General features: G+C 41.9%; 1 protein-coding gene across 1 annotated transcript in view; it reads left to right on the forward strand.

Annotated features, from left to right (window-relative positions):
• Window positions 1–17,233, forward strand: part of LOC119172699 (transmembrane protease serine 9) — a 114,206-nt gene that overhangs the window by 22,481 nt on the left and 74,492 nt on the right. The window contains exons 6-8 of the mRNA XM_075893084.1: window positions 797–1,077; window positions 5,370–5,515; window positions 8,059–8,210. Of these exons, the coding sequence (XP_075749199.1) occupies window positions 797–1,077; window positions 5,370–5,515; window positions 8,059–8,210 (579 nt within the window). The remainder of the gene's footprint in view (window positions 1–796; window positions 1,078–5,369; window positions 5,516–8,058; window positions 8,211–17,233) is intronic.

The following is a 17,233-nucleotide window of genomic DNA, read 5'->3' on the forward strand; positions in this document are numbered from 1 at the left end:
AATAGTTGAAGTAAGCGCTGATGAATTTTAAAAAGCACTAAAGGAATTCTTATTGCCTTTCACATTTCATTAGGATAGCTACAATATCGTTCGACATTTTGAAACATCCTAAGTATATTACTGTATTAGGGAGAATATACTTTCTCTTATTTCCTCCCTTTTCCTACAGCCACTTTCTGCACAATATTTTGCATACTTTCGCCTTCGTGTTTGATTGCACATACGCTTAAGTATGTGAGAATAATTGATTGATTGATTGATTGATTGATTGATTGATTGATTGATTGATTGATTGATTGATTGATTGATGCGTGGGGTTCGACGTCCCAAACCCACCATATGATTATGAGAGATGCCACAGCGGAAGTCTTCGGAAATTTCGACCACCTGGGGTTTTTTAACATGCACCCAAAGCTGAGCACACGGGCCTTCAGCATTTTCGCCTCCATCGAAAATGCAGCAGCAGCAGCCGGGATTCGATCCCGTGACTTGCGGGTCAGCAGCCGAGTACCTTATCTACTAGACCACCGTGGCGGGGTATGTGAGAATGATGAGCCTGAGTGTGTCCGAGCGAGTGGACTCACGAGTGAGGTCACTGACCCATGGAAGGAGGTTTTTGTCCTCCACCAGCCTAGACGTTCAGCTTCAGACTATATATACAGAGGCTAGAAAAGGTGGCAACCAGGCTCAGCCTGACGGATCACCCACCTACATACAGACAGACGATGCTAATGTTGTGCTCGACGTATGTGATTGTGTGTGTGCTTGTGTTCTGACATACATATATATCCCGCAGCCTGCCGGCATCTTCGTTCACGGTACGCCTGGGCGACCACAACCTGGTGAGGAGCGACGACGCGGTCAGCCCCATCGACATCCCTGTGTCCAAGGTTGAACGGCACGCCGACTTCGTGGCACGCACCTTCAAGAATGACGTGGCCGTACTCACAATGGAACGTCCAGTGAGGTTCAACAAGTTTGTCAGGCCAGTCTGCTTGCCGTATGGCGATGACTTCAAGACGCGGGACCTTAACGGATACCACGCGTTCGTCACCGGATGGGGAACCACGGCATTTAGTAAGTCGCTTTCCTAACAGTCACTGAAAACAGTAAGCTTATAAAGAAAATGTGCGCCATAACAACAATCACGATACGCCCCATTCACGTCTAAAATACTTGTACACTGACGCCTGTCGTCGCAACTGTTATCCGAAGGTGTAAGACATGATTAATGGCATTCTGGTTTCTTCAAACTAAAAACAGCCACAAGAATACTTCCAGGCACAATTCCAGAACAAATAATGTCTATTCTAGACTACTTTTAAATGTGAAGCATTTCTTGGCGAACTTTGGTGACCTTGAGCATATCTATCTATCTATCTATCTATCTATCTATCTATCTATCTATCTATCTATCTATCTATCTATCTATCTATCTATCTGCCTTCGACTTTTAGCTCTCCTGGCCGTTTCGATGAAGGAATCGATACCGAACTTCGTATGGCGTAATATGACGGTTTAAAGAACATATTTGACTAGTCATAACATGAAAATCATGACATCTATGTCATGAATGTCATGACTTACATTTAATGGTCCTGCAGCTTTTGCGGTGGTTTCGTTCACATGACATGTTGAAAAACTTGTATGGTATGCCATGACTGCATGGCGAACACAAGTGACAGACCCATACATGAAAATCACGACATGTGTCATGTAACAACATGACCACATGCCACGGTCATGATGCGCTCGCGGAAGTATCGCTAGCTTCACTTGTACCAATTTTGGTATTACGGGACGTAATTGGATGACGAAGGTATAATACTGGTGCAAACATAGTAAACATGAGATGCGTGTAATGTAACATGACTACGTGCTGCGCTCATGATGCGCTTGCGGCCGTTTCACGCGCTTCACATGTACCAAAGTCGGTATTACGTGACGCGAGCGGACGACATAGGTAAGTGACACATCAAAACATGATAACCACGAGATGAGTGTCATGCAACAACATGACATGCCACACTGATGATGCGCTCGCGGCTGTTTCGTTAGCTTGACATATGCCAAATCTGGTATTACGTGACGCCAATGGATGACGAAGGTATGTGACTGGTGCAAACATGACAATCATGAGATGCGTGTCATGTGAGAACACGGCTACATGCCACGGTCAAGGCGCCAATACATTTCGACGTGACACGGTGCGCGTGCTAGCCGGCGTTCATTTCGTCGCGTCACGCCGGCGTTGCCATGCCAGGCGCCGGTCCTGCCATATACTCGCAGGCGCGTGCCGCGCTGCGTTGCTTTGATGCATGCGCGTTTCAGCACGTCCGGCGTCCCTCCGTCAGGAAAAAGAGGGAGGCGCAGTGTTACCTGTATAACGCATCGACGCGAAATGCAGCATGTCGCATTTCGCGCTGGTTGCCGTTGTGCCGTGCCGACGGACGCTGGTCGCGCCTGGCGTCAGACTATCGAGTGCTCGCGTTTCGCTAACGTAGAGTCACGGTGCCCAGCGTGAGCGCGCGTCAACGCTACATTGGAGTATGTTGGGCCCTTCATGGTGTGCTCGCGGCCGTTTTGCTAGCTCCACCTATGGTGTTACGTGACGTTAGTAGATGACGAAATATATGACCGGTGCAAACATGATAATCCTGACACGCATGTCATGTAAGAACATGATAACATACCACGCTTATAGCGTACTCGCGGCCGTTTCGCTAGCTCCACATATACTAAATTTGGTATCACGGGACGTGAATAGATGACGAAGGTAAACGACACATGCAAACATGATAATCATGACACGGAAGTCATGCACGGCATCATTTACCTCCATCTCGTAACGTTGTGCTGATATTAAAGTAACATATCAACAGTTCTAATTCGTGCTTCGCATATCATCGATTCCTACTGTACGTAGGATCTGCCAATTTTTTGTATTAGAATTGTGCAACTTCTAATCTCATTTTTATGCTCCAGACCATACCTAAGCTTCCGCTAGACATGCTTAAAGTGACCTATCTAAACGTATCTAAGTTGAGCCATACAGGGTTCTGTTTTCCTATACAATCACCTGTAATTTTGAGAGGTCATCACCCAATGCAGACCTGATACAGGTATGTATCAGATAGCTATATTTAAGGGGTCAGTTGCTGCAGTTTTTATCACAAATATCCTGATGCCCTCTCTTACCCATTCAGTATAATGGTTAAGGAGTTATAATCAATGGGTATTTCGCAAAAAGAAATCTACATTTATTCATTCTTTAATTTCATTGCAAAATTTCGTATGCAATTGCAGGAACCAAAAAAAAGCTGCTCTAGGCAGCTTGAGGATCTCTTAGCCCCCATTCTCTACGGTGACTTTGGTGACAAACATAAAGAAGAAATAAACACCCGGCAATTAATAATTCCTATACTGTAGAGTATGTTTTACTCACACCTACTCGCAAGTATGCACATAACAATAAGCATTTGCTTTTTGTTTGAATATACCGCAGGAATGCTAAGATAATGCAGTATAATCCAGTAAAACGAAACTGATCTGAGTGTCAATCACAAAACTAATTGCTACCTCCATGAAGTGAATGATGATAGAGGAGCTTGTTCGGAATCGTGAATCTTCGTACATGTCCTCTGCCATCATATAAGGACGTCACACGTTGTTGTACAGGTGAGTGTATATATATATATATATATATATATATATATATATATATATATATATATATATATATATACGATGTAATCAATTACTTATTGATGAAATTATACACAATGACGACATTGCTGATTACCAAACTGTGGGACGCGTTTCCCTTTGAAGATTATAATTTCGTGGTCGTTCAAGAATGTGGCGAGGAGATCTTGAATCAAAGGTTGCACTTGAAAGTTGGGGAAAGCAATCTCGATAAAGGTGCCGAATCGAGGTTATCTTGCCAACTCCACTTCGCGGGCTCCCACATTGGGTTCCGCCAGTGTACGATCCTTCTTCGCAGCACAAAGTGCCCATAACGCCTTACAGATGTGTAGCAGGTGCCTCGCTTATCAGCACAATTACGAATGGCATAGTGGATGCTTCAATACTTCGTGAAAGTTAAGGTGGGCATGTAGTGGGCACATTGCACAGCCGCGACCCTAGTGTACACGTCAAGGTACATGCCCCGAGCAAAAGCAGCTTGGCGAGCAAGCTCCTAAAATGTCTTTCGTGAGAGAGTGTGCTGCAGTATAAGAAAAATCATGTTAATCTTAGGCTGCTGATAGCGGATAACTACTTTTATTTATCAAGAGCCCAGATGTCGGGGGCCAACTGTGAGCTGTCCAGAGGGCCCCTGACTATCTCGACGTGGGAACGGCCCGCTGTGCTTTGAGTCACGCACCTCAGGACTTCAAATAAAGATTGCATCCGTCCATCTCTTGGGCTGAGTACTTCCGCCGCAACAAACATCATCTAAATTTCCAGAAGCAAAACCTAGTGATTATTGCCAGGTGAATTAAGTCGGCAAGGAACATTTTTGCTGCAAGCACAGCCGCGGCAGTTGCGACAGTTGCGATGCCTTACTTTGACAGGACACCAATACTGGTGGTGTTCGGCGCTTATGAATACAACTGGGTTGTATTTTGTTGCTGAGTAAAATTTTAATCCCGTTTTTTTTTTCTTTTGTCCATGCAGAATGACATGGGAGCTTACTAGCTCAGACCACCATTTCTCGTATCCAATTCTATCATTTCTATTCAAATGCGCATGTCTTCTTAGTTTTATTCTTACTTCGTATTCATCTGTTTGACTACACGGCTAGAACTTTCTGAAGCCACTGAGTTACGCGAAAAGCTTACGCATGCCTGACTCGTCTAATAATGATGTATGTGGTTGAAGGCAATATAATGGCACCATGGTTAATGGTTCTGATCGTTTTTAATGCTTTGGATCACGATTCTGGCAGAGTACATTTGCTATATGTACATTTGCTTCATTGCAACATGAAAGAGAAGATTGAGAGACATAATAAAACATGCCGTTCATTTCACTAACAACCCATACGAATCGAGCTCTCTTTTAAGAAAAGTTTTGTGCGTGTGCGCCGGAAAAAAACTTTTTTCAATTAATTTCTTATTTAAATATTTATTTATCCCAAGCAACAAGAGTTTGGAAATTGGGAAGCAATGAAATAATAATTGTAAAGAGAATGTGATAAACCAGCAAGTTACACGCGCACTATTCGTCGAGAATAAATATATTTGTCAAATGAAGCAAAACCGACACGTCACGAGTACAACGTTACTACTTTGCATATTTATCTGCCTTTCCTGTTACGATAAACACGAACACTAAACTGGTTAACCTAATCCACCATTTTACCACAGACGGGGAGTCGAGCGACGTGCTGAAAGAAGCGCAGATCAAGATATGGGACGAAGAATCGTGCAAGAAAGCCTTCCAGAAAGAAGTGCCCATTTCCAGCGTTTACCTGTGCGCAGGCGACGGGAATGGACGCCAGGACTCTTGCCAGGTAACTTTTTTTGAAAATAATGCACAGTTATATCTAAGAAGTACATCGTGCACCTCAAGAAGACTGTGTTGAATATGTAATACAGTAACGCAATACTATATGCATGCACAAGGCATCCACACTATCAGAACTTTACACTGATACCTCGCAGTTTCAATACGATTATAAGATTATACCCAATGCCCATGAGGACGTCCGGCTGCATAGTTGAAGGTACTAGAACCCTGTGAAGCCATTTTTCAGTGCTGCTGATGAAATAATGGACAATGCTACCTCCCACGTACGTCCATTTGAAACAAAAATCCACACCATCTCTGCACAGCACCGTTTTACTTTATTCGTATTCGTTGTTCTTCTCACATATTGTCCCTGAGTAGACTATTTATTTGCAGTGAGCAAGATATTGCTTTGTATGTATCACTCCTCAGTTTTCAAGGCCTGGAATGCACGGTAGCGTTCTCCAATAGGGAGTATTGTTTCTATGTTTTAAGAGGACAGGGTAAACAAAAATATTAAAGAAAATATTTCTTGTCTTGTTTTTATTTGAAATCTGCAGCCTGTTTTGAATCAGATTGAGTCATTTCTTTGTCTTAGTGCGATTTTTTGTTTCAAAAAATGATATATTTCAAAACTTGTGTGGCGGCTTGCCATGTTCCAATTCTTACGTAGCAAAGGATCCTTTGCAGTTCAAGTATCATAACCTTTTAGCGAAGTTATAGTTTGCAAGCTGCAGTGCATTTGGCACATTAAGAAAAGAATGGACCCAGGGCTGCGAAAACGAAAGAAAGCAGAGGCATCAAGCTTTCTGTAGGGAAATCTATATCTGGTCGGAGACGTCTTAGTGATGTCATCATTGGCAAGCACCAAAATTATTATTATTGTGTCATTAAAATAAATAGAGTCAGCTTGGAGGACATGCGAAAAACTATTCGGTTCACATATTTTCACATGGCATCAAAGGGTACAAATCAATCTCACGGCCTTCGCTCGAAGGCCGTTGCAATTTGGTGTAAATTCAACGAAACCCAGTTGAACCATTTGTTCACAAAGATTTTCCAGCATCTCTTATTGAGGCTTTTAAGCCAAACGATCCGGAAGAAGCTCATTCATAATTACTCGCTAAATGCATCCATGAGAAAACTGCAAACCATAACGAGTGCTTGAATTGTCGCGTGGGAGCGCGCTCTAAAGAAAAACGTTTTCCTCTGGCATTAAACACTGAAAATACTCACTTTCGATGCTGTGTTCACTTTGAATGATGAAAATATAGCATTCGTGTATGTTCTGAACTATTTTAAAATTTCACCAGGGCACTGCAAGGTGCAGGGCCTACGCACCCTTGAACTGCGTTGACAGTTCTGTGCTGACACGACTGCATAGCAGGTGACGAATGAGGCTCACCAGGCAAGACGTTATCACACAAAAACAAAAAAATAAATGTTATTGCTGATGAGCATCTAGCTGGTGCTTTTTGAGCGGGTCCGTCAATTTTCTGTTGAAATACCTAATGCAGATTTTCAACTTTGAATGCAATCATCTCAAAACATTATTTTTTTGTACTTATGTTCGTTTTTCCCAGCAACCGTAGTATATAGAGTAATACATATCGGCCAGATAATTTAATGGGAATATACTGAAGCAGAATTATTGTTGCGTCAGGAAGTGTTCTTTTGCAACACGACATCCAATCACTATAAGCGAGTGATAATTTGGTACTTGAAGTAAAAAAATTTAATTAGCATTACAATTTTCAGTTATAGGTATGCTTCAGTTATAAGAGGAGTGGCTCATGATCATAATGATAGTAACATAATTTATTTAGATCTTTTGGTTATGGAGAAAAAGGTACATAAACTTCGCTTAAAGTGAATGTAGGGTATAGGGCTTATTCTGCTCCGTTAAACATTTCCAAAACCGTACTCCTTTCAAATATTTGATACGAACTCCAATTCTAGTTTATCTAAGTCCATGATTAACGTCATTCTCGTTGTCTGTCCATGTCAAAGTGTTACATACAAAAATTTATGGTTGGCAAGAGCTGACCTCACTCGTTCCCGGCATCACATCTGCTTTGTATTTCGTACATAATTCGAAACACGGGTGTTACTTTTGGTTATTGAAATCCTGGAGGACTACCTTGAAATGTATGAATCAGTTCATAGACAATATTGTGGGCCGTGCAGGGAAGTGGTAACACGGTTATATAAAATGAAGATTGCAATACACATCACTTCCTGGGAAGCCACATAGAACGAAGCAAATACCGAGTATAGTCTAACAGGGGAACCGTACAGGGATGGACACGCGACATAAAAAAAGTGCTCCCTGGGGTCAGTGACTGCGTAGCCGCTTTTCACCAATTTCTACATTTAAGTAATCTACTACTGCGGAAGACATAAACTGTCTCGCAACACAAACAGGAACAACCACTGTCGCCGTGCGTTCCTCTCGTCTGTCCGGGGGCGTTCTCGATGTAAACTTTCAGCTGTTCACATCACATTACAAGCTTGAGCGAATAATTTCGGTGCTCTCGCTTCCCACAGGGTGACTCCGGAGGTCCGCTGGTGTTGCCGGACGATGGCCGGTTCTTCCTCATCGGCGTCGTGTCGTTCGGCAAGCGCTGTGCGACGGTCGGTTATCCTGGAGTCTACACAAGGTTGACCGAGTTCTTGCCATGGCTAACCGAAAGGCTACAGTAAAGAAGAGCAGTGACATCACTCCTGCGGAGGGCACACTCCACCACGCTGCGGAGACGCTTGCCCATGCCCGATTCTCCTGGCCGGCCCACCACCAGGAGGCAGAACGGGGCGTCGTGAAATGAATGCGAGCACATGGACGAAAGTGAGGCGTGATCTGACGCAGCGGAAACTACGCGTCCCTTTCTGTGCCTTATGGTGTCTAATGAAGACGCCATAGTTTCAACTCCCCCTGTGACATGGGATTACGTCAGCAAGTTATTGGGGCACTCCGTTTCACTTCGCGAGTACGGTCGCATCAGCCGCTCTTCTTTCAAAAAGCAAGAAGAAAAGCCATTTCATTCGAGCTTTCCCTCTGTACGGAAAGCACTAATGCTACTATAATTTTCTTCTTCCATTCAGCTAGCAGAAGCAGATAAACGTCTTTATTTCCCCTACAAAGTGTGTCACGATGCTGCAGGAGGCAGCCTTGCTGAATCGCAGCTGGCACGATCACCTAGCAATTTTTATCTCACGCCGTTGCACATTTCCGTGAATTTGTTTTAGTATTTACTAGTCTATAAAAGCGATCATGAGAAGCGTTGGTTATCAGGTTTGCAAGGGCAAATTAGGCTGTAAGACGAAATGGTGGTGAAAAAGGCAGATGTTTTTTATAGCAATTAGCGTCAATGTTGCAACAGTATTTTAGGTTGTTTTTTTTCTAACCCCTCTTTCTTGCCCCTACTTCCCCCCCCCCCAGCGCTGGGTAACAAACCAGATGCCAATATCTGGTTAACCTTCCGGCCTTTCCTTTTTCACTCTCTCTCTCTCTCTCTCTCTAGGTCCAGCAAATATGTATCATTTATTCTTCTAGCTCGTAATACTCATGATTTTTTTTTTACTCTTCTTCGAATCAAGACGGTGGTACGAGCTGCAGGCAAACATTCTGTTTGCTTACATCACATCAGCATACTGATATCATGCTTACAAAACATTGTACGGAAATCGTGTAGTAAAAGCTAAGCCTAAGCTTACATGCTTGTACAAATGAAAGATGGAGAAAAAACCGTGGCGCAGAAACCGGGGATAAGCCGAGAAGAAAACCGAATAAAAGCACGGTTGTCGTTTTTCTTCTAAACATGTTTTTATATTTCACGCAATTTCGTCAGGTGTAAGCTTTCTTTCAAGCACCGATGTTAGAAATCAGCTTGCCTTTTTGCATTCATCCACGCGCAAGAGAATAGTCTGCTTCATTCTTTCTATAGATAGTGTTTGTGTTTATTTATTGTTACCTGTAATAATTGCTGTGCATCATCCGGTTCGTTGACAAACTGCAGAGCTCACGACTTGAAAAGGCTTAAAATTGCCGATGTTATATATAATCGAACACATCATTAGTTCATTTATTATTTGTTCGACACAATAAGTCGCGGGACAGGAGGCCACCTGCGCATAGTCCTGGACGGTGAATTGGATCTGACTGGTTCACTGTGGCTGTGTCGTAGCTCTAAGCACAAATAACTTCACGCAGCTGTGAAGCAACCTATGACGCCGCCCACTTGTTCTTGACGTCCTTATGGCATCACAAGCAACATGGCCAGGAGGGCTAGTTGGTCGAGATTCATTTTAAACCGTGACACGGTGAAAGTCACGGGCACCTAAAGAAGGCGGCAGTACAGCACCATTGACTTGGCGTTTCTTAATTTTTAAGCTCGTGTGCCCATTCATTGTATCCCGCTTATGGCTTGTTTTCCTCTACCGACGAGCAGGCGTGATGCTTCAGTGCTATACGCAACTGGATATTGTCTTTTCCCATCATGCAGTTTTCTTCTGGACGCATCTGGTACAAGTTTTCCTTGCATCGATTCGTGTTGAGAGCACTGGATGCTACAAAGATGAGGTTTTGAAAACTATGAAGAATTTACATTATAAGGATTTTTCAGTACGCTGATAAGTGCGAAACTTTTGTTAGATTGCCATTGATTTTTCTGAATTGTCAAATGCATTGGTCATTGTATTCGCAGTGAACATCCCAACGTTCACGTTAGTGAACCTTTGGAGCTAACTATTGTTGAACGTGCGAAAATGTAATAAAACTGCATTTGAAACTTTGTTTAATACAGTGTTTTGCTGATTGAATGACGCGATAACAAGCCTATAGCAAAGAATACTCTAGTCATGGGCGGGCTTGCCCAGTTCAAAGCACTTCGACGGAGCCTATCGATTATGAACAGAGTATACGTTCCTGTACACCCCAGGTGGTCAAAGTTTCTGGAGCCTTCCACTACGACGTCTCTCGTAATCATATGGTGGTTTTAGGACATTAAACACCACATATCAATCAATACGTTTCTGTAGGTTTCAGAAATCAGAAGTAACTTTATCTTCTCAGACAAGAGGAAACCGCTATATTTTATGCTTTGAGGACATACACTGTAACTGCTACGGGGTCGCGGAAAAAATAAGCACAGTTTGGTCTTAAGGGCGAAGCAATGAATGCGACAGCAAGAAATTGAAATGTCACAGGAAGAACTGCAGGCAGCCAGAAACTTTCTGCGCACTCCTCAAGGACATGGGTCGAACAAAAAAAACACACACAGGGCAATTGCGAACACGGCTTGACACTTGCAATACACTGTTCAAACACAAAGAAGGACGCCCGAAAAAAACACACAGCTATATATGCAGGACGAACGAAAACTGTCCCAGTTGTTCCTTCAACTGGCCCCTACTGTGGCTCTTCAAGCTGGCAGTTGACTCCTTGCAAATGCGGCCGCTGCAGCGAGTAGAGTGACCTTCATGTGGTCTATAGCTTTAACGTAAACTTTGTGGTGAACGCAGGAGACGTACAAAACTGCCCCTCAAGCGCGTGAACGGGCTACCTAGCCCTGTATCTCAAAATACAAGTCAGAGGCGCTTGCCTTAAACTCCAGTGAAACACCAGAGGTTAAGAAGTTGATAGCTAGAAGACCCGAAAAATTCGCCAGCCACCAGGGCACATGCGCAGTACCCAAGCCACTTTCTGGTCCAAAGAGCTATATGAATCTAACGCTTTCGTAGTCCCAAATCTCTGTATCGCGCTCCTTTAGGCGGTGAAAAAATATCTAGAGTGCGTGACATCAAGAAAAAAAAATAATGGCGAGGTTTTTAAGTGGCAAGTAAAGACACGGTTCGCGTTTTCTGCTGGCGTCAATTCCGGTCACAATGTAAAATATATATGGTGATTCTATAGTTTAGCCGTCTCGCTCAAGTATATAGCTCGTGCTCTGGTGCAGATAGTTAGTGGCGGGGCCCACGGGCGTGGAGGCGGGCTTCAATCTGTTGGAGCAACTTCGAAAGCAGGAATAATGCGGTTTCGGAGCAGCTGTGGAGCAGTGAAAAGAAGTTTTGGAGCAGCTCTGGAGCAACAAAAGGTGTGTTTTGGAGCATCAAAGTTTAGTTTTAAAGCAGATTTCTAGGGTCTCACTTAACTTTTAGTTAGAATTCTCACTTTCTCGTAAACCCATAACGTTTCAGTGGTTTTTATTAAGCATACTATGCTGATCAAGCGACCAAACTATATATGACTAGGGCAAGGCTTGCCCCAGTCATATATATTAAATCTTACTACATCAAAGGTCAAAGCGCAGCAACTCAAAGAAAAAAAAACGTAAGCGTCGTTTTGGACAGCTATTAGACCTCAAGCGAATGAAAAAAAAATTAATGCCCCCAAGGTCTTGCGATTTCAAGCAATTTTTGGAACAGCAAAATTTTCATTTTGGGGCACTTTGGAGCAGCAAAATTTTCCATTTTGGAGCAATATGGAGTAGCTCACTGCAAATAGTGGAGGAGAAGAAAGATGCATTTACATTCAAGAACATTAAAAACTATTCTGAGGCCCGTGTGAAGAGCTAGAAATATTTAGATTCATTGCAAACTTCATGGATCCAATCATCTTAGAAGCACACTCTATTTCAGTTGATGATGCAAAAATAATGGCGCCTTGTTGTTTAGCATTCTGGAAAAACTTGTTTAGTTATTATTTCTGTATCAAAAAACAAAATATTGGTTTAATAAAATTGTACTTCACGATATAATTTTATAAATACAGCTATGTGCTTATCAGCAGATATGGCAGACAAAGATGTGATGTGCAACGCTATACTCACACAGTCTAAAGTGCATTTCTCTAGGATGACACCAAGAATAAAAAAAAGGTTATTTTTCTTCACAACTGATTAGACTGCCGGGCGTAACATGAAGTCACTCAGCTAGTCTCAGAAAGTCAACCACCTCCAGCCCTCATCGCTGTGCTGAAACTACAAAATTTAACAAACTTCATTCTCACTTTGCCGCAATATTTTATGTGGCTAGGGCGTTCTTTCTATACTTCGAAAAATCCTTACCGTGCCCTTTAGAAAGCAGTGCATAAAAAAAATCTCACAGATTACCTTATAAGGTATTCTGTGAAATTAGGCGTATGCATATATGCATACGCCTAAGACAACTCGAAGGCAAGATTCATTTTGTTTCCACCCCTGGGCCCACTTGTCGTTTCATTTTTCCTATTGAAAAATCACAACCCGGCGAAAATGTAGCACAGGTAACGAGGAGCATGACTCTTATCTCGGGTAATTTTGATTTCACTGGGTGCGGCTTCCCGTGCGTTTCACCCAGTGCGTTTCTATTCAGACATCTTGGAGAAGAAACAGCGATCGGCGTGATAGGTGTCCCTCGCTTAGAAAAAACATTTTGGAATTATTTTTACTTATATATATATATATATATATATATATATATATATATATATATATATATATATATACGGGACATGACGGCGACACCGCCGCGAGAGTGCCGATGTAATTGTTGTCCCATTAATAACCTAAACTTTACAGGAAAAGTTCTGCCAAGGCAACAGTGTACGTCATGTTGGGCCAGTTTGTGCATCCTTAACTGAAATACGAGCACCGCAAGGTTGGAACCGAGAATAAAAATGAAGAGACAAAAAGAACGCAATCAAAAAAGAAACCTTCGACCAGACCAGCTCAAAGAAAAAAAACACAAATAAAAATTTACAGGCACTTCGTAACAAAGCCATCTAAAGCACATCTAGATCCAAAAGTTGGAATTCACAATTATGCAACAAAACCAATGGCACCAACGGCACGTTGACACGCAATTCTTGCATCTGTTGCAACCGCTCCTTCATGTCTTTCTTTTAAAGACGATAGTCTTTTTTGGGGACCTTCGACGCAAAAATTTTGGTCTGTCTGCCTGTCTGTCTGTACAATTCTCTGTTTGTGTACTCTTAACGGCACCGGGTTTTTGAAACGTACCAACCCCATGCGCAGCGCCTACCAATGTTGCTCAAGGTTCAGCGTTCATACTTGTGCGATTGTCAATTAAAAAGCAATTATTGTGCATGTCTGGGGCACCATAACAACACGTATATATTCTGCATGTGCGTTTTTTACTAGAAAAGGCATACATTAGTAATTCTAAGGACCGTAGCGCTTATCACGCTGCACTGACCATGCAACGCTCGCACGAAAAGGCGACTGTTTCCAACGCTTTGCTAAGACGAGACGGTGGTGGCACCTACCGGTCGTTTTGCGCTCTACACCTTATCCCCTTTTAGACGGGTGCGCACACCCGTCTCAGAGCCGCGCGCTTCGTTTTCCAAAATAACAGCCAGACAGCGCTCATGTCTCACGTGTGACGTGACTTGATGCGCTTGTTCGCCTCCGCTGCACGCTCGAGGTACTCTAACTCAGCGCCTCCAGAATACCATTCACCGATTTTCTTGCGCAGAACATCAAATAAATGTTTTGTTCACTCTTTCCACATGCAAGATATCGTCTTTCGATGACCGCAGATTAACATGCAGATACGAAGCCAATTTTTTGTCTGTTGTTTTTCCTCGGCCCTACTCTTGCCCGACGTCTGTAGTTATGCTGCGAAAAATTTGCATATACCATGAACCTGCAACAGGAACCAATCATGCCCCAAAAAATCCACGATCAAACAAGGTGCCCGCCGAAATCAGTATATAGGAAACGAAGAAGAGGAGGATTTGACCCAGAAGTTCTTCGTTTTGTTGACAGGCTGGCTACCATGTGCAGAAGTCAAACGTAAGTAAATATAGTAGTGGATGCAACACTTAACAAAACAGTTAAGCGAGCTGAATGACTAGTGCTATTTGAAGGACCAACTCGCAAGAAAAACGTAAGAAAGGGCCTCCATTTCAGTTATTTCATTGTTCTAGTTTTTTTAATTTTTAGTAAGTGGCTAGATTTCAATTTCGCGAGAGTGTTTGGGTAAAGTTCAAAAACCTTGTTAGGCCTTTAGATGGCTGAAACCAAGGAGTTTGGTCCAACCGCTGAAAACAAGAAGTGGAGACATCTACTGCTACAGTTGTGAGAAGCTATAAACTGAGGTTGCAGCGTTCGTTCGACCATGCATTCTCTTCATTACGTCATTGTTACCTACTTCTTTTGCGCAACCTTTCTCACATTCAGTTTGATTAACCAGGCAAGTCTACAGAGTTCGGCGTTGTGGCGATGACAATAGCCATAGTTCAAAGGCGGAGACCAACGCGCAATTTCGGAGTGGAAGGAGGGTCTTGATTTGACACACTTCTTTATGTTTGTTAGCTACAAGAACAATTGAAGCTCTTCGTTTACGGTGTATTTTACAGCAAGGACTTTATCTAGACATTCATGACGCTGATTGCAGGGGTCAGCAAGATAATTCAAAGCATCAATGAAATCCTTCTTTTGAACTTTTGATTGCTCACCTTAGTTGTATGTGTAAACTTTTATCTTTTTCACTTTTATTTTATTTGTGTTTTCTTTTATCTAGGCTGTGTTTTTTATATTTCCACTTCTGCGCTTTTTATATACTTTTATTTGATGTATCGTATATGACTTTGCATTCCGTTGCTGTGTTTACTGTATTTCACATTTTGTTGTTATATTATTACATTCCTATTATTTCATCTTGCATTTCAACTGTTCATGCCCATTTATACAATTGTTTGTTTGTTTATTGCTTCCATTTTTCGCTTCCTATATTGTATTTCGCATTTTCCGTTCTATGTTATTGGTTTCCTATCGTTTCATTTTCTGTGTTAATTGTTCCTGCTTTTTCAATCTTCTTCCATTTTTATTCACTTCTGTTAGAGTTTTTAATCAACGACCCTGTTTTCAGTGTTTATGCTCTGGGACCCTCATCTGTACACAAATATTAAGCAACCGATGCATACGTAGAGAGAGAGAGAAAAAACTTTATTCACAGGATCTTGCGTGGGGTAGGTGCAGGTCTCACAGGGCGCGGTCTACCCTTCCGATGTTCTAGTCTATGCAGTCCTAAAAACACAGGGTCAAGAACTCGAGGGTTGAACCTGACCCGAAAGAGGATACTTGGGTTCCCGCACTCCACGCTTGCCGGTCACGAGTTCCCGTTCTGCTCTGCCTGGCCAGGGCCCTCTCGAGCCGATAAACTGAAACCGATGAAAGTCGAGCTACCTTGGCAGAAGAAGACACCCTGCATTCGAACTTAAGCGTTCTCCACCAGCATGGCATCCTTATAATATTATTACTACTATTACGTCACATGGCATTTATCTGTTTCAAACTGAGAAGTGTGGCATGTCTGCTTTTCAATATAAAAAGCTTCGTGCCTCTACCAGTGAAAAAAAAATGATAATTCATTCGTTAGCATATAGTGCAGTGAGATATGGGATAACAGTTTTTGCATTTTGCTCAAACGCTGGAAAACACGCATTGATAGTTTACTTCGAAATATTTTAAAAAGTGTAGCTTACGGTAGTAAGATAGACGCCTGTACTATTTTTCGGGATTTGGGCTTTTGTGTATTCCAGGATTTGTTTATTAAGACAGTTGTTCGAAGATACAATTGGTGTGATGACTTTAAAGTGCCATATGGAACGCGTCGACCCCTGAGAGAAAAAAAGCATTTTATAGTACCCTGGTTCTCTACCAGATATGGAGAAGCATGTAGAAGTGTATGTATTCCAAAAATTTTCAATGCACTACCTGACGAATTTTTTTCAGCAAGTTCAAAAAGGCAACTAAAGAAATTACTCGCTGAGCTGTAAAATCACATGGTCTATTTGTATACCACGTATGTTCTGTGTCCCTCTTTTGTTGCTCTTTTTTTATTTACTGCCTGTAAAAAAGTAATGGTGTCAATCGTTTGTCTGTTCGTTGGTAAGGAAACAACAATAGTTTTGTTACCTTGTATCCACATCGCTGTAACCGGCCCTGCCGGGCCTAGTCACACAAGTCATGGCGACTTAGACAGGCCCGTTTCTTAGTATTTCTTATGGATGTGTACAACAAAGTATTATTATTATTATTATTATTATTATTATTATTATTATTATTATTATTATTACTATTATTATTACTATTATTATTATTATTATTATTATTATTATTATTATTATTATTATTATTATTATTATTATTATTATTATTATTATTATTATTATTATTATTATTATTATTATTATTATTATTATTATTATTATTATTATTCATTAAGTTTCAGCATTTTATCTTCGCATGCCGTATACCTATGGTAATCTTTGTATGAACGTCACTCATCTTGATACTTGATATACACAAATATTCTTTAATTCTCTCTAAAAAGCTTTTTTTTTTTAATTTTATCGCTTTAGCGCCCTGTTAAACAATACAGAGGATGGAAGACGGCGTGGAAACAGTGCTACAGGCACAGCCCTGTATGCACGTCCTCTTCTGTTCTCTGTCTTTTCTAAGCGTGTGCTAAAATTGTAAAATCATAGTTTTTCATACAGTAATCTGGCGCTGCGATCATGTACCTTTATGGGAATTATGGGAAGTACAGGCTTCGGATTGGATTGGAATAGCTAGCGAACTGTCTACGGACTTTTTTCTACAGTTTCAGTTTCGTTCTCGCGCAGCCTGGGTAGTGGGGTGCGGTGAAAAGGGCTGAAACCGTGCCTTTGTTGTTCGAAGAGGCTGACGTCCACTATATCTCATTTGCTGCGACGTCG

This window comes from Rhipicephalus microplus, chromosome 4, assembly GCF_043290135.1.
Source record: "Rhipicephalus microplus isolate Deutch F79 chromosome 4, USDA_Rmic, whole genome shotgun sequence".
Taxonomy (NCBI): Eukaryota; Metazoa; Arthropoda; class Arachnida; order Ixodida; family Ixodidae; genus Rhipicephalus; species Rhipicephalus microplus.